This window comes from Hermetia illucens, chromosome 2 (assembly GCF_905115235.1).
Source record: "Hermetia illucens chromosome 2, iHerIll2.2.curated.20191125, whole genome shotgun sequence".
NCBI classification, from domain to species: domain Eukaryota; kingdom Metazoa; phylum Arthropoda; class Insecta; order Diptera; family Stratiomyidae; genus Hermetia; species Hermetia illucens.
In genome coordinates this window covers 68,879,103-68,902,522 of record NC_051850.1, presented here as the reverse complement: position 1 = coordinate 68,902,522, position 23,420 = coordinate 68,879,103, and the positions used below count along the sequence as shown (strand labels likewise).

Below are 23,420 nucleotides of genomic sequence, written 5' to 3'. Positions count from 1 at the left end.
CTTAAGTTGGGCGGATGACGGCCGGACAGCTCTCCGATCTGTTGATTCCCGGCTCGGGCTGGCGTGAATGCGATAAGCAGTCGCTACTGCTGATCGTTGCCGCGGCTACTCCTGCCCCTGCTACGTGACTCTACCTGCCGTTTCCTTCCTGTGAGTTCCCAGTTCCGCAATTCGACAGTTGATTGACTTGACCGGCCGAGCAACGAGGAAAGGGCGACGAAAATGTCCGCCGGTGGCACTTAGACAGCTCGAGCCGTGGGCGCGCTCGGCTCTACTTGGGCGCGCTGGGTGATTAGCTCGCGATGCGATGACTGAGCGAAATGTTTTCGTACTATCCCCGACGTTGTAGCAACGCAGCGAAAGCAAGACTCGTTTTCGGGCGAGAAAAGTGCCAATCCGTTGAATGTGCTACGCGCACCGGGCTGAAGATCGAGATTTTGGGAAAACACTGCGATCCTTTCTTTGTTGTTTGTTGCGGAGTAACTGGTGGGAACGATTTATTTGGGATCGCTGATGCTGGAGTTCCCAAGGATGCTGTTCTTCGGGGTCACCACTTTAACTAATCTTCACGAGGCGGAATCGAAACTTTACTGTTCTCACGATAAGCTCGCTCTTGTGAGATGCCCGGGGAATTTTCGTAATAGAAAAGTCGAGATCGGATTGAAAGAAATCAAAAGATTGGACTTGTAAAGATTTGACTTGATTTACTTTATTTAATTCTTACAATACTTTTTTTATTACTCGCGCTGAAGTGATCTGTCTCGCGGTTGGGAACAGAAGAGACCGACTTATTTCCATGCGGCCCTTACTGTCCCAACCAACGGCACTTTTTTACCGCTGGCTCTCCACTTCCCCGGTGCGTTCTGAAAACGCGTGAGTGGAGAGTTTCCACGTTCAGCGCCATCTACCCGTCCGCATCCGCAACATCCGAAATAAATTTCGAATGCTGCAGATCCTGCCGCGCCACAGACTCCTTTGGCGAAAAAAATCAATTGGAAATTCTGAATCATATACTTTTAGAGTGCTTTGAAAAGGCTTGTCCTATTTCCCGAGGTCATCGCGGTAAAACGGTTCCATGGTGGAACTGAAAACTGCAAAAGCTCAGGAAATCAACAAGATGATTTCTATATCGTGCTTGCAAAAGCAATAGAAATGAAGACTGATTAAAATGAAGACTGGCTGTGCAGAGCCCTTAATAAAGATGAGTCGACCAAGTTTGACTCTCCATAGTTGCGTCTATGCAGGCTCTGTTGGAAGTACACCACTCGGAAGAACAGGCCTCAGAATTGGGAGGAAGAGAATTGACGGTTACTGCAAACCTTTCAACACGAAGGTGTCAAAAGGGAACTGGGACATAGTTAGAGTGGCTGCAAATGAACCGGCAAGAGTTGCCATACTACCTTTTGAACGCTTCAAAGCACCTGGCATGAATGACATCTATCCAGCAATGGTAGCAGCAGAAGGTAACATATAGAGCACTTAGAGCAAACAATATTTTTCTCGGATATTTTGCTCTGAGCTACTTCCCTTCCTCTTGGCAGAAGATTAAGGTAGTCTTCATACCTAAGCTTGGGAAAGGTTACTATTATAATCGGAAATACGTCAGACAGATCAGCTTATCATTTTCGCTGAAATATCTGGAGAGACCACCCACTAAATGAAAACCAATATGCTTACCAACGTGGAAAGTCCAGTAGGTCTGCTCTTCACTTTTTGGTTTCAAGAATACAGGACGCAACTCTGAAAGGCGAGTATGCGGTGGGAGTGTTTGTGGACATTGAAGGGACGTTTGACTGAGCGCCCTTCCAAAAGCTCTGTGATGCCGCTACAGAACATGATGTTGAGGTTGTTGGGTGCTGAATTGGGTGTTGATCCCAACCTAACGGAACCGATGAAAGGCTGCCCTCAAGGAGGTGTGCTATGGTCATACACAAATACACAACGCGCCGTTGATTTGATTGACAGTTGGTGTCTCAGGCACTGACTTTCTTATGTGAGAAACTGGCTATGCAGGATTTTCCATTCATACTTAGCTAAGAATATCAAATATTCTGTCATATTTGACACAATATGCACACATGTCCATACAAATCAACGGTATAAATACTGCGTTCATCCTAAATACAGAAACATTGTCTATTGCTGCATGACGATGCATGCATATATATGTGCGCATCTATATTGATGTAACGCATTTTCACGCATTTCCGCTTTACTCCGTGCGTAAGAATATACATAAATACAACCACTGGTAACCAGAACACACATGTATATTATATTGGTTACTACCCGCAAGCTTTATTACCATTTACGTATGCAAACATACATATGTCTACTTGGGGTAATCGGCACTGCAATGCGAATAACTACAAAAAATCAAAAAAGGAAAACTAAAACGCTCCCATCCAAGCGTTCATATAAATTCACTTTATATGATGATGTCGTTATGCATGTCTTGCGTCCCATAAATTTACCTGAAATAGTCGGATTCCCTTCAAACTTTTCAGGATTATGTCTTTTACTATCGTATATGCTGACGTCAAATTTTGTACTCCTGGGGCGAACTTAAGGGGAGCTTTCCGGCAAATTTCTAAAACATTGTAACATACTATTATGAGCTTTATTTGTGCAGAAATCGGAATGGGATGTATTGCATCACTATGATTTTTTTCAGATTTTTCGGTTAGGTAGGTTCTGATAAGGAGACCTGTTTCAGCTTTCGGGGCACACATTTTGTGCCCTGTCTGTCCTACGTTTCACCCAATATCAGAAAAAAGACCACTTTCGAAAAGTACTAATGAGCCCTTTCATTCCATATCCAACATGACCATGTCCTGTGAAAAGAAAATGTCAACCCTCCTTTCGCATACATCTCGAGCCGCCTTAAAATTCAACATAAAATGGCGCCACTCGCTGCATATAAAGAGACACGTAGACCATGTGTTCTCCCCAAATTTCGTAACAATCGGTTCAGCCGTTTCTGAGTAAATCGGATGTGGCAGACATGCGGACAGACAGACACAGACACAAAAAGTAGGAAACTGAATGGTCTTTGCCTTCCAGAGATGAGAGATACAACCCTTTAACTCTCCGAAGAAGTGAAATATCTGAATCTGAAGATGAAACGAGCTCTCACAACTTATGGACTGAGTAGGTGGACGTTAACATCTTCATAGGGACGTAAGCCTCAAGAAGTAATATGGATATATAGTGTGTTGCTATCGTTAGATAGATGTTCGCTTATACATCCGTAATGTGGTGGGTTAAGCTGAAACAAAATAATTTTCACTGTAAACAGAAGATTTCTGGAGCAGGAGTCTACCTCTTGAATAAAACGAAAAGTGAGTTTTTCCCTTGGGACAATTTACAACGGTTTTTCAGGCTGAAGTGTATGTGATCCTAAGGGCGGCAGCCTAGATGATTGACGAGCGGTTGAAGAGCAGGCGCATCGCAATCTGTAGCGATAGTCAAGCTGCATTGAGGGCATTGAGCAGTAGCATTTGGCTAATGATGATGATATCAAAAATAAAGCTTCCCATAATGGCAGGTGGCTGAGTCTTAATACTGCTAAACATGCCAACCTTTTCCTGCCAAGACTAAACCAACATACGGCAAAGTTTATCCTGTTGAAAATCAGGAAGGCTTTTAGAAGTATTGTGGGCATTCTGACTGGTCATAATTCACTAGCCGGGCATATGTTTGGAATAGGAATTCTGTCCCATAGAGAGCTCATTATACTTAATTGTTGAAAAAAAAATGTAAATTATTAGTCATATTGTGCAAAGATGTTTCTGATGATTCTAAGGTGTGGGCTGTAGATTGGAGCAGTTAGACTGCAAACACCAAAGTCGTATTCGTGCAACTAGTTTTGGCCCTTGCAAATACTCACTGCATCCATTAGGCAATAGACTCCCCGCCTTATTTTCACTAATGATGCAAATCGCTTCTGCGGTGAAATCTAACAAAGCTCTCAAAGACCGTTTTGGAAAAAAAAAAACTGTGTTTGAAATTATCAGCATTTGAAATTTCAACCAAATTCAAACAGTCTGTGTGTGTGGGTGTGTGGGGTCACCGCTCGAACCACGAAGCTTGAATAGACCGGCAAGCGGCAATTACTCATAAAAATATAAAATTGTCCAAATTAGTTTCCGCAAATGCCAAGGAGGGCAGGGAAATACTATTTCGTGTTTTGCTGTACAAGCAATACTGATTGATTACTGCAAAAGTAACAACCAACAAACACTAAACCGGATGCTTTTACGTAGATAAAATTCAAATTGCTCGCTCGATGACGTCACATGAAGTGTCGGCCCATCACCGCATTCTGAGAATTCAATTTTTAAACCATTATAATTAGCAAATGAGCCTTCCGAATTGTTTGTTTTTCAACGGATATGGTAATTGGGCAGGTCAAACTACTATTTCAGCGTAAGAAAACATATTTTCATTTTCTAATATGGGGGGGGGGGGGGGGTCTATTTTCCTGCTGATCGAAAAAAGGCCTTGCGGCAGTACATGCTTCCATGGATCGATGGTTGCAATAAATCTTGATATGGGCAAAGCGCCTCAACCATATCAATGCGCCATCATCGACAAAGTTCCTCATTTGTTATTGTCTCAGGCCAGAATAATCTGATAACAAGACACCGATATGAGTTGATGAAAGTTTAGAGCTTCCGCGTAACCGCCTCTTTCCAGGTGAACATTGCCGCGAAACACCTACAACTTGATGTTGGCGTTGAGATACCTGCATTTCCAGATTTTCGGTAATATAGAGAAAATTGATCTAGTGCTATTAATGCGTAATACCTGCAATAACGGAAGCTAGACGCTTCAGCTATGAAAGGCTTTGTGTATTGCTTATGTGATCATATTTGAATGGACATTTGACCCAATAGTAACTAGCTTGTAATGTTTATGCATTTAGTTTATCAGATCAATCACTTTAGTATGGTACTAACAACACAGTCCTGCAATGCAAGAAATTTGCAAAAAGTGACAAGCGCGACCTATTGTAACTCTGTTAGTAATAGTGCGATTTCCACCAAAGTAGTATCATGCTCTATAATGCAGTCTACATTACTGCAAAAGTTGATAACTCTGGGATAAACTTAATGGAGTTTGCCAGGCAACTCCTCAAAAATATACTTATAATAAATATGGTAATATAATGTTATCAACTTTATTTAAACAAGTATCGGTGTGGAGAGTTTTTTCAGACCTAAATACCACGCTTATTTTCAGATATTCTGCAGTTTCTAAGTACGGGTGAATTTACAACCCACATTTGTATGTATGGGGGCTCTCCTTGAACTCAACGTGGAACTTGTTACTCACTTCATGCGAAGGGATCCACAGGTCCCACCTTTCTACCAAATTTCGTATCAATAGGGGTAACCGTTTCTGAGGCAATAGATGTTTTGTTTTACAAAAACCGTAAAATGAGATGATCCGTCATATTGAGCGCCTTAATCATATTGGTATTTATTTTCAATTCGACTCTTCTATCCTCCTTCTCCAAATACAAAGTCGTTTGGCAAGCTCTATGACTCGGTGAGAGAGCAAAAAGATAGATCAACATAGTCCAAGTGTTTGAAGAAAAATGACATGGTCCTTTGAACTTATCCACGTTCCCCAGTCAAGGCAGTATGAAAAATGTTACCGATAACGGAAAGAAAAAGTAACGATAACAAAATACCAATTTCGGGTTTGAGTTTAGAATTACCCTGAGATTTTACCTTAATGTAGCATGTGACACTTTGAGTTGTGATATGTCGCTCTGAAAGCACCTATTAGTTTCTCTGTAATTTCTTTTCTGTGTAGAGTGCATCAGATAAAGCCCTCTATCCCACGTCTTCGCAAAATCGGCAGCTGCCTAATTCTATTTTTCCCTTGACATCGATTAAAAATTTTCTCCATCTGATAGCCAACGCTATTCGCAAACCGTTCGTACGTTCGCCACAAACACACATTAACGCGCGCCCATTTTAGTTTTTCTAGCTCGGTCTTTTTAGTTATTTGCATATCAGTATCAATTACTCGATGTAGCCATATGTACATGTATATATTAATAAAGTTTGTAGGTAGTGTCCCATCCAGATAAATATATATCTATATTAGTACTCGCGGTATTTAACTTACGTACTTATGGATGTTTTGGGGCGGTAAAGTGGAAATATTCAGATGCATCAGATCAATTTAGATAGGTATGTGCACGTATAAATATATACGCATCAGTATACGGTAATAGGCAATGCTTCTTTGCTTAGGGTGAGCATAATATTTACATTTTCAATAGGTGAGCTGTCCGGATAGCTGAGTGGTTAGAACATAAGGCTGTTGTACGGAAGGTCACGGTTCAAATCTTACTGGCGGCAGTGGAATTTGTATCGTGATTTGACGTCGGACACCAGTCGACTCAGCTGTGAATGAGTACCTTGTGTAAAATCAGGGTATAATCTCGGGCGAGCGCAATGCTGACCACATTACCTCTTACAGTGTACTGTAGTGTACCTTACGGTTTTGAATGAAGTGCTCTAACACACTTAAAGGCCCTGATCCAACTGGATTATTGCGCCAACGATTATTATTAGTATTATTATTTTCAATATGCACATATATCTGCAAGTTTAGAAATATATAAAGAAATATTTTGAATTTTTAGCTACACATGTACGAAAAGAAAAACGTGCGCAGAAAGTTCCTCACATAAGGTGAACACGAAACCTTTATACCCAATGGGTCCAACTTCCGATATTCCGGCTTATTTAAGTTCGAAATCAATTTCTTTTATGAATAACGGGAAAATTCCAACAATATTCCCTACGAGCCTTTGGGAAAGCATATTTGTTAAAGAAAAGAGCCAAGAATTATTTATATTTCCGGTTTATTCGTGTGGCGTGTTACCATAAAAAAAAGTTAGCCTATCTATTAAGAGAAGCAACAAATCATAAACGTCGTGGTCAGTAACGGTAAGCTCATTCACATCAATCCCGAAGAACAATATGTACATATTTGCATTACTTTTTGTTTAATACGTTTTTTAATTTTTTGTTTTAATTTGTACTCCCCATAATTGCTAATCCCAATAATTCGTACTAAACCGTCAGTCCTTTGACTATACGAATTATCGGAATTCTACCATAATAGGTGGCAATGCGGTTTGCATCGCGCTTACCCTTGATTACAACCCTGGCTTGAATCAGGTATTCATTCACAGCTGAATCAAGTAGTATTTGACATTCAGTCACAATACAAATATCTCTGCCACCAGTGAGACTTGAACTGCGACCTTTTATTGCTACAGCTAAGTGCTCTAACCATTAAGCCATCCGGTCGCATAATATAAATAAATATCGTTTGTAAAGGCATATTCAAATAAAAACTAAACTCACTTTCCTGCAATAGTTAAAAATTGACCTGCGCCGACAGTATGTTGGGGATAGGATCCTGCCATTGGAGTAAACAGATAACCTACAATCAAATAAATTACAGATATCAATGTCTAAACTAGAAATTTTTAAGTTAAATAGCAAATTTGTTATCAATTACAATCCATAAGAGTATGAAATCGGATTACCTGCTTGATTCACAGGAAAATATCCAGAAAATCCAGTAACGCCGTAGTTCATCGGCTGCATGAAAAACTGATTGGCCGGTGCACGTAAAGTTCCAACAACAACTCCTGCAGGATTAACACATGTTGGCGCTTGCATCATTCCAAAACCTGGATTGTATACGATTTGGGCTGAAGCTTTCATAGTTTCGCCAGTGACAGGGACGGTCGTTGACCCATGACTCGTGAATTGTGTAGTGGGGTTAGACATGAACGCGGATCCTGCGGGCAATTTATTTTTGGTGTTCGTTGCTCCAGCTTTATTTTGAAGCTTATCACATAGTTCCATAAAAGGCCCGCTAGCTCCTAAAATCAGAAAACCATATAAGCGACCCAATCATAAATCATAAAATATCTAAACGATTAGTTGGGGAATATCGCACTGAATGCTTTTTATTTATTGTTAGAATTTGCTGGTCTCGCCAGCGCCTAAAATAGGTTCACAGGAATGGAAGATATGTGCGGTTGAATACCGTTGTTTTTGCTACCTCTCCTACCATTTCATTCACCAAAAACCAGGCTTCTAGCTTTACTGATTCTAAAAGTCGATATCAATATATCGAGTAGCCCCATTTTCTGTTTAATTTAATGGTAGGGCGAAACAGAGGTCACGGAATAGGGACATGTGGGATATCAAATGAAAAGGTACATTTAGTGATTTTAGTTTGGACCAGTTGGATTATAGAGGAGTGAGGGTTCAAAATTCAGGCCCTAAAAAGTGCAGCAAGTTTCATTCCCAGAACGTTTTAAGCCAAAAAGTATGAAAAAAACACGATGATGCAACTATATAAAATGTAGGCCTTAAAATACATGCTATTCAGATATCTGTTCAAACGAAGTTAGTAGTATTAATTACTAAATTTTAGAAAATTATCAGAAAATCTCTTCAAATTTACCGTAAAAGTACAAAATTTGATAAAAGTATGAACAACATTATACGATATAACACTCCAAAATCAGATATAGTTTGTCAAAGTTTCCTTTTTCATATAAACTTACTACACCCCAAAACGTATAGAACGTACTCTATATGTATTATTATTCTGTTAAGGGAAAGTCGCACCGCGTCCTTGAAGAACTATACTAATGTAATATATGCATTAAGCCAATCAAGTCAGTAGGCCAATGTACTAAAAGCTGGGGTTGTTTAGGAACATTTTATTTTTACTTTTTTATATATGTACGTATACAAAGTACGAGGTTATTCTGATCTCTATAAACATATATGTATACACATATATGTACCTAGTGCATGGCTTTATTCAATTTAGATGGATACATGTTGAGGTACATATTTTAGGGTAATTTAGTTGCATATGTGGTATGTGAGCAGTAAGGAGTAATGGCGAATACAGTAGAGCCTCACAAAAGTTGAGACTCGCAAAGGTTAAATTTACCGAAAATTTAACTAGACTTTGATCACCATTTTTCATAAAGTAGATTACGAAGATATGGAAAGTAGGCCGTATAAGTGGATCTTAGACCAACGCGAAAGAAACTATTCTAAAAGAGGTCTTTTTTTAAAAACAAAGGGGAAGAAATTCTTTCGCAAATCAACCCTAATAAAAATGCGAATGATTTCAACGTAAGTCAATGCTGGTTTCTAAAATTCAAACCTCGACAGGAAGACGTCAACAGTCATATCATTTACTTGCATGGAAAAAGTCCAAAGCATTAATAAAACATCATCATCATCAATGGCGCAAAAACCGGCAACGGTCAAGGCTTGCCTTAGTAAGAAACTCCATATATCCCTGTTTTGCATCGAGGTCAACCAATTCGACATCTCTAAAGCTGTCTGGCGTCCTGACCCACGCCATCGCTCTATCTTAGGCAGGGTCATCATGTCTGCTTTTTCTGCCATAGATATTGCCTTTATAGACTTTCCTCACCCATACGGATTAGGTGACCTGTCCATCGCAACATGTTGAGTCGGATTTTATCCACAACCAGGCTGGTATCGCTCATAGATTTCATCGTTATAGAGGTTGCGGAATCGTGCATTCTCATGTAGGGGGCCAAGAATTCTTCGGAGCATTCTTCTCCATGAGCCGCATTTCCGCCAAGAGTTTCGCATTTTTTCTTGCTAAGAACTCAGGTCTCCGAGGAATACACAAGGACTGGCAAGATCATTATCTTGAGTTGTGACGCTATGGTGAGACGTTTAGAGAGAAACAGTTTTTGTAAGCTGAAATAGGTTCTGTTGCAGCTAACAACCGTGCGTGGAATTCATCGTAATAGCTATTATCAGTTGTGATTAGCGACCCTAGATAGGTGAAAGTTGAGCCTCCTATCTTTATTGTTCTCGTTTGACCAGTGCGATTCGATGTTGTTTGTTCTTTGGTTTTTGGCGCTGACGTTGCCACCATGTACTTTGTCTTTCCTTCATTAATGTGCAGCCCAAGACCTCGCGCCGCTTACTCGAACTGGATGAAGGTAGAGTGTACATCTCGGGTTGTTCTTCCCATAATGTCAATATCGCCAGCCTGGGCCAGTAGCTCGGTGGACTAAAGGTGGATGGTGCCTCTTGCATTAACATCTGCATCGCGGATCACTTTTTCCAGGGTCGTGTTAAAGAGGACGCATGATAGGGCATCCCCTTTTCTTAGATCGTTCTTGATGTTGAATGGTCTCGAGAGTGATCCTATTGATTTTATCTGACCTGCCACTATGGTCAGGGTCAGCCTAATTAGTCCTATCAATTTCATGGAGATACCGAATTCTCTCATAGCCCTATACAGTTTTTCAATTGTTTTAACGTTCCTAAAAAGTTAACAATTTATAAAAGTTGAAAGTCCTAAAAACAACAGGTTATCTTTTTTGATTCTCTACTGTATTTGCTTAGTTTCACTCTAGAAAATCATCATCAACGATGTAACAACCGGTATCCAGTCTAGACCTGCCTTAATAATAACACCAATTCGATATTCCTAAAAGCTATCTGGCGTCCTGACCTACGCCATCGCTCCATCTTAGGCAGGGTCTGCCTCGTCTTCTTTTTCTCCCATAGATGTTGCCTTTATAGACTTTCCGAGCTGGATCATCCTCATCCATACGGATTAAGTGACCCGCTCACCGTAACCTAGTGAGCCGGATTTTATCCACAACTTGACTGCCATGGTATCGCTCATAGATTTCGTCGTTGGGTAGGCTACGGAATCGTCCATCCTCATGTAGGGGGCCAAAAATCCTTCGGAGGATTCTTCTCTCGTACGCGGCCAAGAGTTCGCAATTTTTCTCGCTAAGAACCCAAATCTCCGAGGAATACATGGGGACTGGCAAGATCACTATCTTGTAAAGTAAGAGCTTTGGCCCTATGGTGAGACGTTTAGAGAGAAACAATTTTTGTAAGCTGAAGTAGGCTCTGTTAGTAGCTAACAGCCGTGCGCAGATTTCATCATCGTAGCTGTTATCGGTTGTGATTTTCGATCCTAGATAGGAGAAATTATCAACGGTCTTAAAGTTGTAGTCTCCTATATTTATTCTTCCCGTTTGACTAGTGCGGTTTGATGTTGTTGGTTAGTTGGTTTTCGGTGCTGACATTGCCATATTTTGTGTTGCCTTTATTTATGTGAAACTGAAGATCTCTCGCCGCCTGCTCGATCTGGATTAAGGCAGTTTGTACGTCTCGGGTCGTTCTTCCACTTCTTTCAGAAGTGGGATTTGGGGAAGTGAAAATTGTGAAGCCAGAGAATATGAGAGCGTGAAACATAGAATATGAGCCGTTATGTTAAGGTCTTAAAAGTGGTAGAACTGAAGGCAGAGTTAGGGAAAAGGGCGGAGGTACATGATCCGGATACATACATCTTTGAAGGCGATCCCGAGTTGCGAGAATGACAAATACGTTGTTCAAAAAATTTCCGATGATCAGATTAGTGGTCTAAGTAGGGTGAAAACACCAAACCGAATCAGCAAGCAAGCGAATTTGGATAACTTTCAAGTGAAATTAACTTGAAAATAAGAGAAATGCAAACGAAAATCGATCAACAAGCGAAGTAGGTCAATCAGAAAATTGAAAAACAAAATCGGGAAATGGAGCTATTAGGAATGGACATCAAAGCGGAAATCATAGGTCAGAAAAACCTAAAAGCACCAGTGTTCGATGGATAAATTTCCTGGAATATTTACAAGACCCAGTTCGAGACTGTTGCGATAAGCAATAGATGGAATGAGGAAGAAAGGGTCAATGCATTAATTTTGGGTCAAAGATAATCAGGGACTGAGATATTACAGACGACCACTAAGGAAAAGCAGACCAACTTCATTTGATATGGGGGAGAACACATGAAGAGCATGCACAAGGCAGAACTTCGAAATAGAGTCCAGATGAGTAAGAAGACTCTACAAGAACTCGCCCAGGACATCGAAAGATTGGTCTTGCTCTCCTTTCCGACAATGCATAAACATAAGGGGGGTTTTGCAGCGAATTACTAAAAATTATAGTAATATACTATTATTAACTTTATTCGTGCAGATATCAGTGTGGAAGGTATTTCGGAGCCCAGGCACCATATAGTGGCAGCCTCTTGATTTTTTTCAGATTTTTCGGTTGGGTAGTTTCTGAGAATGGCCCCCGTAAAGGAATGGTCACTTTCAACCCCCCGCACTCCCCACCTTTCCAACAAATGTCAAAACTAAGACCGTTTTCGAAAAGTACTAACCGAGGCCTTTAATTTGATACCCCACATGACTATATTTGATGAAAAAAAAAAATTACACCCTCCTTTTGCATGTACGGGGACCCCCTCTTAAATTCGACGTAAGAGGATGTAACTCACTGTATGCATGAGCGTTCACAGTTCCCCCTTTCTACCAAATTTGGTGTTAATCGCTGTAACCGTTTCCGAGAAAAATGCGTGTGACGGACAGACAGACAGATAGACAGACAGACAGACAGACGGACAGACAGACAGACGGTAAACCGATTTTAATAAGGTTTTGTGTTTACACAAAACCTTAAAAAACTAAAACAAAATAATTCTCTGCGACCCAATTCATAAGAACTCATTTCGTTGTGGTATTGACGAATTGATATGTGATGATGACGTCATGCAGGTTGTAGAGTACACGAAATTGACAAAACAATGTAAAGTTTCACCCCCTATAACTTTGTTAATAATAATTGGATTTTCTTCAAACTTAACCAAATTGTGCATTATGTTCTTCATAATGCCAAATTCTGTACTTCTGGGATGAACATAAGGGGGGTGCCGGGTAAATTTCTAAAATATGGAAATATACTATTATTAACTTTATTTGCGCAGATATCGGAACCGGATATATTTTGAGGCCTAGATTTCGTAGAGATGCACCACTGTGATTTTTTTCAGATTTTTCGGTTGGATAGGTTCTGAGAACGAGACCTGTTACACTTTTTGGAGGTCATATTTTGAGCCCTCACTCCTCCATGTTTCACCCAACATCAAATATTGAGCCAGTTTCGAAAAGTACTAATTGCGACCTTTCATTTGATATCCCACATGGCTACATTCTATGAAAAAAAATGTGCACCCTCCATTCACATGTATCGGGGGCCCCCCCTTAAACTTTACACAAGATGGCGCCACTTACTGCATGTAAAAGGAACACCAGATTACATACTCTCACCGTGACAATCGGTCCAGCCGTTTCCGAATAAATCGGGTGTGACAGGCAGACAGACTGACACCGTCTCGATTCTAATAAGGTTTTGTTTCACACAAAACCTTAAAAAGAAAAACCAAAGTATATAGGATAGGTATCACCTACTCCAAGGTATGTTTTAACGAGATATGGACGAATTTGTCTAATAATAAATAATAAATACCTCACTGATTTAATATTGTATTATAAAAAAAAAGAAAGATTTTAAAATACCTCTCAAGGAATGTGTATCGTGAAGAGAGCATTTTTAAGGTTTTGTGTTTAAATCGATTTACTGCCTGTCTGTCCGTCACACGCGTTTTTCTCGGAGACGATTATAGCGATTGATATCAAATTTGGTATAAAGGTGGGAACTGTAAACGCTCAGGCATACAGTGAGTCACATCCTTTTACGTCGAATTTAAGGGTGGCGGGGGGGTCCCCATACATGCAAAATGGAGGTGTAATTTTTTTTCATCAAATATAGTCATCTGGGATATCAAATTAAAGGTATCGGTTAGTACTTTTCGAAGCTGGTCTTAGTTTCGACATTTGTTGGAAAGGTGGGTAATGCGGGGGATTGAAAGTGATCATTTCTTTAACGGACCCATTCTCAGAAACTACCCAACCAAAAAATCTGAAGAAAATCAAGAGGCTACCACTCTATTGTGCCTAGGCTTCGAAATATAAAATAAACAACTGAACACTGAATAAACAGCTGAACTATTGACAAGCTGTTGAAAACTAAGCGATTTGCATATCTCAGTTCAATAGGTACACAACTGTTTATGGTTTGCAACATGGGATGGGGAAACAGACACAAAGAGCGGGCCATTAGCTACCTCATCTTTACTTCATAGATACACAACGACATTCTGTGCCCTTTGTCACTGGATTTGCTCTGCCTATATGTAGTCTTCTTGCGTTCCCGTTCTCCGCTGGACGGAGTTCGTGGTAAGTCAGTGTGTGTGGTTTAAGTTTGGTATATTGTCCAGTACGCAGGATTCCTCTTTTCCTTTTCTAGGTTACAGTCACCATGGAGCCGTACCAATAACAATCTTTTTCAGATCGTTGTGATACTTCATTTCCAAGGTATCTTATAGCTAGGGTTATTTCAGCAATAATTTCTCCCTTATAAGTGTTATGGACTTTGTTGTGAAGAATTTAAGGTGATGTTTTTCCTGGAGTCCGGAGCACCGTATCAACGAGATAATGATCCGAGTCTATATGTTCTGATATTCATTGAAGCTGAGAGCTGGAGGGGTTCAATTAAGATGTCGTCAATTTCGTTGAAAGTGGTCCCATTTGGGGAAAGCACCTTTATTTATGGATTTGATTCCGCGCAAACCAGCTAGTTGAATAATTCGCAGTCCATTGTCACTGTTAAATTTATGGGAGCTATGGGAGGCAACATATTGCGAAAATAAGGGCAGACTTACTACTTGGCGGTCGAAATCTCCCAATATGATTAACAAAATCTACGTTTAAAACGTTTTAGTAAAGTTCTGTAACAAAACCAAGTATTTAGAGAGGAAATGGTATTTAGTAAAGGAAACGGATGGTTTATTGGAAATCAAGTTCAAGACTCTTTTCGTGGCTTCGTGACAGGTAGTTCTTCCGCAGAATATCGTGAGCCCTACACCCGCCAGCCAACCGTCTGGAGAAACAGCAGGCCATTTTAGGCGCGATCACCACTTGGTGAAAACAAACTTTAAGGGCGGAGCTGTTGACGTTGTTTCAGCAGGCGTTTTCCAGGTTTTGTGCTTAATCGTCTGTACCAAATCCACGCTTTTGTCCTGGGAGCAAGAGTACCTTTTTACCAATCTTCTTGTCATCCCTTCTTTTAGGTGAAATCCCTATGTTGTCCCTCTTTCAGGCTAGTGAGTCGTGAATCATCCCTTTTGCCTACCTCGCTTTCTCCCGTTTTTGCATATATAGGGAGCCGCAATTTGAACTCCCTACCAATTAATTCCGCGCATTATGTGCGTCGATAGGCCCAGCAAGAAAATGTGTTCAATGTCGTTAAAAACAACATGGCAGAAAATCGTAAGCTAGACAGGTATTAAAGGTTTTTGTTTTTTCTATGTGAGTAACGATGAATGTATGACAGTTCTCTATGTAAATAGTTAAAAATTAAATTGCCCTCTAATTTCAAAGAGCCATTTACACAAATAATTTGATCTAGAAAGCGCTGTATTGAGAATAATCAACTTCTTAAGCTTCACACTAGGGGTTCAAAATTATTAGCAAATATAGAAAGGTTAACCTACAACAGGTACAAAACAAGTCGGAACATCGGAAAGTTTTATGTTCATCTTGTGTGCGAAATTCCCTATTCACGTTTTTACGTTTCCCTTCCCTCCCTTCAATTCAAAATATTCCTTGATATAGATATGTATTTCCAAATTCCAACTCTGCCGTTCATATGAATTCATTTTATATGATCTTAGAGTGCCGTAAATTCACTTAAAATTCAATTTTTGTACTTCTAGAATAAACTTAAGGGGGTTTCCGAGCTAATTTCTTAAATACGGTAATATACCGTTATTAACTTTATTTAAGCAAATATCGGAATGAGATGTATTTTGAGTCTTAAATTTCGTATGGATGCATCATTGTGATTTTTTCAGATGCGGTTGTCTAGATTATGAGAATGGAACATGTAACACTTTTCGAGAAACACATTTTGATCCCTCACTCCCCTATATTTCAGTCGGTATCAAAAGATCATCAGCTTCGAAGAGCACTAACTGAGCCTTTTTATTTGATACCCCACATAACCAGATTCTGAGAAAAAAAATTACATCCCCCTTTCACATTTATGGGGAGCCACAATGTTGGGTCCCAGCTCTTCGCTTTCCAGAGCTCAGATGCGATGTCGTCAAGGCCTGTTGCTTTCCCAAATTTCATTCGTTTTATTGCTTTGGGGACTTCAGTCGCGCTGACCTGAATGTCTCCAAATGTCGGCAATGCTTGTGGAAGTGGAGGATGAACAAATTCTTCCGTTGGGATCTGCTCGAAATATTTTTGTCATCTACACCTCGCCGTCGGTAAGCACAGTTCCGTTCTTGTCATTAACCCAATAGAAGTGTGAGTTATTTTCTTTGCCCTCGTACTGACTTTTGACAAGTAGATACAGATCTCTCTCACCATCCTGAGTGTCCAGTTTACCGTAAAGATCTCTGTAATGGACTGCTCGGGTGACAGCGATCGCTTTCTTTGCTTCCCAGTTGACATTCTTATAAATTTGCCAATTGCCCAACGTTTTATCGTTGAAAAACTTTTGGTAGAGGCGTTTCTATTCACGGACCTTTTTCCAACATCGTCATTCCAAAACCAAGAATCATGTACGTATGTACGGCGTCAAGGCGTAAATAGTCCGATCAAAACAAATACGTGTCCGGATCCTAAATGTTGTTACCCCCACTGGAAAGACCAAGGAACTCGCAAATGCACATTGATTTTTGCGTTCTATAATAAACTCGATGGTGTGGTGCAAAAACTGCGACATAAAACGCAAACACGGTAAAAATGGTTACAAACTTCTGTGTTTATACATATATACATATAGATACTCAATATGGTGTTGGCATTGCCATCTCTGACGGTTTCTGTGATGACATTAAAGAAGTCAAATGATTTGATGACCAGCTGATGACGCTCAATATTATATCAGCTGATCGCACGATTCACTTCTTCACTGTATACGCACCACAGACAGGTCGAACTGATGCCGAGAAAGATGGCTAGTGGCAACTTCTCGATACAAAGACCTATAACGTCCATGCTGACGACTATATCGCAATTACGAGTGATTTTAAAGGTGATGAAGGTGAAAAGACAGATGACAACAGGTGCCATGAGGAAAAGAGTTGGAGCACCCAGTAAAGGTGGCGAGCATATTGTCGATTCATGACCTTGTGTTTGTTAATACATGCGTGTCCAAATGTCTGGCGGTCACACCCGATTTATTCGAAATCGGCTGAAGCTATTGTCACATCAAATCTGTTGAGAGCAAGAGGGGCTCTTCATACGTGCGAAAGGAAGGTGTAAATTTTTTCACAGAATATTGTCATGTGGAGCATCAACTGAAAGGGATTCATAAGTACTTTCCGAAAGTGATCTGATTTCTGATATTAGGAGAAACATAGGGGAGTGAGGGCTAAACAAATCTGAAAAGATTCCTATACAAAATCTAAGCCTCAAAATACATTCTATTCTGATAGCTGCTTAAATAAAAAGTTAATAATAGCATATTACCACATTTTATAAATTTACCCCTGTTAAGTATATCCTAAAAGTATACATTCCACATGTCAAATAAACTACAAAGCAAACAATTTAAAGTGTGTATCCCCTAGCTTATTTGGTTGAAATTAGACCTACTTTGAATACCAATGACTCTAGAGAGCTCAGCTTGTCTATAATAAATCAGACTGCCCTTTCACTAAACCAAGAAAAAGCATATTCTTTGAAATTTCATGGTGACGGAAAATCATTGCATATCTTCGACCGCGATGGTAGTTGGCCGATAAAAATTACACACATAAGCGCTGCTGTTAGTGTTGTGTATAGATGTAACGCATTGATGTGCGCCCACGTGGTTGCGAACACATGGCTGCACGTTGCTGCGAGCACAGGGAAGCATCTGTTATATTAATGGACATTGCACAGCGGTTTATTACTTGCCACACCGCAGCGGGAACTAAAGGCAGAATTTCAGATTAATGTTAATAAGCGAACAATGCTTCAAAATTCCTCTATAGGAAGCTTGATGGAAGTAAATACGCAAATAATTCTCGGCAATTGATCCATGTTTGCTCTTCTGGGAAGTGAAGAACAAATAAATAGATGCATGAAAGATCAATCCGTTTCTTGCTAGGATAGAACGGGGAAACATACATAAGAAAACCATCTAGTCGACTGTTTCTGGGTCAGATCTTAAGCTTTTCTTATTATACGCACCATGCAAATCATATGGCTTCAATGCTATCAGAGTCACTGACCTTAATGCCGTTTATAAATTATTGGAATCGTTTATTCAAACTTCTCAACAGCAGCTAGTGTGTTTTTTTGCAAAGATCGTATCTCCACTGATCTACCTCAGGAGTCGTCAGCGATCCTTAATAGGTCGCTTACAATGCGGGAGCATCTCCGAGGGTCCCGAGAAAGTAGTTCTGATCCCCTAGTTGCCATAATACATGCATCCTAGGTAGATCGCGGAAGCGCACGCGGTCTACGACGGTCCTCCTGAAAATCGTCAGCAAAGGGATGAAAACGGGCTTATGGAGCTGGAGAAGCTCTTGGGCAGAATATCGTATTACTAGCGAATATGGAGTGTAACAGACGATTCGCGGAAAGCAGAAGCAAACAAGCCCTCCGCTGAAAACATCGTAAACGGCAAACGGATCGCAGACAGCCCATTGCAGAGCAAACTGGTTAAAAACAAAAGAAGGAAGGAGCATCTGAAGGAGACTTTACTCAGGTACTTAGCAGGGCTCAAAGGAAGAAGGCGAAGAGAGACAAGAGGCAACAACACGCCGCGCCATCAGAAAACCCTCTGCCTAAAATTGAAGTGGACACGAAGAATGAAGCACCAAAAAAAAGGTGGTGAGACGAAGGAAGACTAGACAGCCAGATCTTCTTATTAAGCCGACGGAAGGCAAAACCTTTGTGCAAGTCCTCAACGAAATCCGTTATAGGATCGAACCCGCAGATAGCAGAGCGGAAGTATCTTCCATTCGGAAAACGAAGGATGGTGGAATTCTGGTCGAATTAGGCCCAAGGACAATAAAGATACGTTTTGTGAAGCAGCCAAGGGGTTACTGGGAGAGAAAGCTTTGGTTTCTAGCGTAGAACCTACGTGCTCTCTGGAAATCTGAGACCATGACTGCCTGACGGAAAGAAAAACGAGGGAGAAGAGGCCATCAAGCGCGAATGTCCAGAGGTAACCAATGTTAACTCCCGGGGTCATAAACTGGCTGTGGTGGAAGTTGCGGAGCAATACGCGAGAAAGCTTCTTAACAACGGGAAAATCAGAACTGGTTGCGTAATATATAGGATACGTATCCGGGCCACCTCAACCAAATATTAGAGATGTTTGGATTATGGGCATACGTCTGTAACGTGCCGGGGACTTGATAGGAGGGCAACATACCGCGGATGCGGTCAAGTAGGCCATAAGGCGAATACCTGGAACGAAATGGAGAGTTGCATTATATGCAGGGACCGTGGCGCATCTGGTGAGAGCGTTGTGCACACCTCCGGGCTCGCTTTGGTGTCCAGTCCTCAGAGCAAAATTGGAAAAAGTTAGGACGCGATCAACATGATTCGCATTATACAGACAAATATGCCCCGGAATGCAACCGCTCATGAGTCCCCCAACGTCCCGGCACCCAGCCTGCTAGGAAAGCATTCCCGAAGTAAACTTCGCGTCGGAATCACTAGTGTCGCTGATGGACGGGTGGTGGATTCTAGAAGGCTTCTCAGCAAGCGGCCATCAATACACTTCCTTCCAAGTAGTTAACATAAACTCTCGCTGTACGTTGTTGCAAAGAAGATAGAGCTCGACCGCAACAGGGGCCGCATGGCAGAGGGTTCCTTGAACGAACAGTTGTCTTCCTCCTTTTCACTCCCGCTGATGAAAGGAATTCCCTGATTTGATGGCTCCCCAAGGCGGTAGAGTTTGGGAGCTAGCCCGAAGTAATGTGGCAAATGGTTCCAGGCTAGCTCTCTAACGATTGAAAAGTAGTCCGGCGGCGTACCCTACCACAAAAAAAAAGTTATTAATATCCGCGGTCGATATAGCGATATATAGCGAGAGGGACGTCTTCGATAGTATGGAGATATTCACCCTGACGAGAACTCGTTTGCCAAGATTGATCTGAACAGCCAAGTCGATGAGAAACGACCAAAAGCCCGGCCAAAACAACAATGACTAGATACGCCGAATGGTGATTTGAAAGCCTTTGACCAGGCAAAATGGCGCAACCGATCAAGATGAGTCGATTTCGCTTCTGAACGGAACAAAGGCTGAAGAAAAAAAATTAACGTTTCGAAAACAATTGCTTCAGAAAGCATTAACAAAGGCTTTTTAGGTTACATCACGTCCTAGAATTTGTTTTTCTTTTATCCAGAATTGGATGTTTTAAGATATCCAACTTATTCTATCAAATTACCGATGTACGACCGGGATAGAAATTATGTTTTCATAAAATACGGAAGGGGTGGAAATTACAATAGATATATTTTTGGGCAGTGGCTTTTAGTAATGAGGGCATAAAAAAGATTTGAGGTAGATTCACACAACTCACATTAAATGGAAACAGGTTTACAAACCAGGTAATCGAACGACTTCAAAAATCTTCATAGTTAATTAACAGTCTTTTATCAACTTAACTGCTTGTAAACATTAAATTAAACTTCTTCCCACCTCTCTCGGCGCTCACGTATAAAAGGTTTTGTGCAATTCATATGTGAGAATAGTTTGTAATGACGATTCCATTTGTAAGTATATAGTAGGTCATGTTGTATATGAATTTAATATGTAGGACTACTCACTTTTGTGTGACGACATTCTATGCTACCTTGAGGTACAGTAAATCCACACAAAACAGACAAGTTTGACCTACAATAACTTTGTTAATAACAGTATGATTCTCTTTAAGGTGTCCAATCTTAGGTATGCATAATATGCTTTACGCTTTTGTAAAATTTTGTTCAATTATTATTGACAATATTTGATAAAGATATACCAATTTTGCCTTGTATTTTGAGGCTTACATTTTGCATAGAAGCATACTCATGATTTTTCGGTTGGGTAGTTTTTGAGAATGAGTCCTGTCTCACTTCAAATTTGCACTCTCACTCCCCTGCTTTCCAATCGAAGGCAAATCTAAGAACTGTTTCATAAAGTGCTAATTGCGAACTTTCCTTCACTATGTATGGTATTTTATAGTCTGCATATGTCTACCAAATTTCATCTCATTGGGAGTAGCTGTTTCCGAGAAAAGTTCGTTTGAGAGGCTGATAGAAGGACAGACAGACAGACAGTGAACCGATTATTACAATTTACCCATAATTTTTACACAAAACCTTAACACTTCTATCGAACTTTGCACCATATGAATTATCTACCTATATGGTATGTGTACTCACCAATAGATTGTCTTGGATGCGGTTCTTGGCGACTCATATATCGTCCATCATTATCTGAAAAGTCGAATAATTCAGGTTTGCTGCGAATTTCACTTGGCTCTACGAAATGACGCGACTGTACGTGAAATGGAACCGGGAGTCCATCTGCTTCCCTAAACAATTCAGTCATCTTTACATTAAATTCTCCTGGAAGGTCTTCGTGTATAGGTGGATGTCTGTTACCCACTGGAAGGGGAGCCTCCAGTTTGGTTGCAGATTGTTCACCAAACGCTATTTCGTTTTCTTTACTATTCTCCACCTGATACTTCTCTGGAATTTTATTCCCCATCTTGCTTTCAATTGGTTTCGCTGGGCTATCGGAAAATTTCTTTGCGGAATCAGGTCCAGCAGTTGTTGAATCAAGAAACATGCGTTGTGTAGACAGATCTTTTGTAGTAGATAAAGCTGCAACGTATTCCTTCGCAGAAGTGGTTGTCAACACGTTTGGATTCGGATTCGAATATCCAATGGCGGTTTGAGTCGTTTCAAAAAGTCCCCTATTTTCCAAAAGCGCCTTCATTTCATATATCTTTGTGGCAAATTCATCGAGCATGTCCTTGACTCTAGCATAAACATCTGTACAAGATAATTTTTTTTCATTAGATTTCTTGCATCTGATGTATTCATGGTCTAGTGCATCCAACGCCGAACTAGTGTCCCTGCTTAGTTGCATAAGCGATTGCACACTTTCACTTCTTGATGCACTTCGTGTTTGTCTAGTTAAACCCCGCAGAACATGTTCCACTGAATGTTTTGCTCTAGCAACTGAAGTTTTCATCGGCTTCGCTTTTCTTTGTCTAAAAGCCTTTAATAAATATTTGTTGGTCTGGAGATGAGTCAAGCTGCGTCTAGCAGGTGCATTTATGTTTAACGCATTTCGCACCATTGCATCCAATAATTCCGATATTGGCACTTTGATGGTGCGAGAAGGAAAATCTCTCTGTTGAGAGAATGTTACATTAGTTACATAATTTTTCCCAGTGGCTATCGAATTGGACTCTATTATCTCTGGCGCTGAAATTGAAATTGAGGAAAAGTGGAAATGGACTACTAAATAGCTATAGCTAAGACATATATTATAGTTACCTTTTTTTATTAAAATGGAGTTGAACGTTGCACTTAGTATAAATATTGCCGCCGATACCACTACCAAGAATATCAGGATCCTCCAATACAGTGACAGTGATGTCCTACTTGTAGCATGTTGCCTCATAATCTGCAATAAGAAGCAAAATCACATAGTTAGTCACCGATACATTTGTTGTAATATTAAGCTCTCGCGGAGTCATGGGCAAAATAGGAAAAGAAATGAGTTCTCCAAAGCCGCCTTATAAATGACTAGTTAATTCAAGTAGACCTTGCTCTGCCTGTGTATATTTGTAAAAACTGTGAGTTTTCCACATGAATTTGAAGAACTGAACCAATCTAATGATACACTTTTCTTTTCACTTGGAATGTGAGTGTAAAATTACCATGTTTTAAAATATTCGTTCCTTCCAACGATGCCATTTGAAAGTATGCATTGCATTTTCGAGTACACTGTAAAAAGTGTGTTGACTCTTGAATAGGTCCAGCAATATGAGTTAGCGTTTTGGAATCGTGCGTCCCGTTTCCCTGATGTTTCAGAAGCTTTGATCCGGTTATATTTTCAGCGTGAGTCTTATTCTTCTCATGTTTCAACAGCTCTTAAAGTAGTCCTACTTCCGGCTGCGAATCTTGTCCTTCAGATATTACAGCTGTTACCGTGAAACGGGCCTTAAAAATTTCAATTTTTTTCTATGTTCATGTAAACACACACTATTGAATGCAGGCATGATCCTTATGTCGAATTACAGGTTTGGAGAAATAGAAGGGTATCACCAATGTGACAACACGCCCAGCCATTTCCAATTCAATGGACAGATTTCACAAACAGGCAGACGGCGAATTGACAATAACAACAACAACAATAGTAATTTTAATTCAAGCCAGAACTTAGGACAGATGG

The 23,420-nt window shown here is 40.4% G+C and overlaps 1 protein-coding gene across 1 annotated transcript in view; it reads right to left on the bottom strand.

The window, feature by feature from the left end:
- LOC119648454 (serine protease nudel) overlaps window positions 1–22,942 on the bottom strand; it is an 87,750-nt gene extending 64,808 nt beyond the window's left edge. The window contains exons 1-4 of the mRNA XM_038050211.1: window positions 22,906–22,942; window positions 21,395–22,447; window positions 7,580–7,921; window positions 7,395–7,473 (exon numbers count right to left, since the gene is read on the bottom strand). Coding sequence (XP_037906139.1) covers window positions 7,395–7,473; window positions 7,580–7,921; window positions 21,395–22,447; window positions 22,906–22,942 — 1,511 coding nt within the window. The remainder of the gene's footprint in view (window positions 1–7,394; window positions 7,474–7,579; window positions 7,922–21,394; window positions 22,448–22,905) is intronic.
- Between the last annotated feature and the right edge of the window lie 478 nt (window positions 22,943–23,420).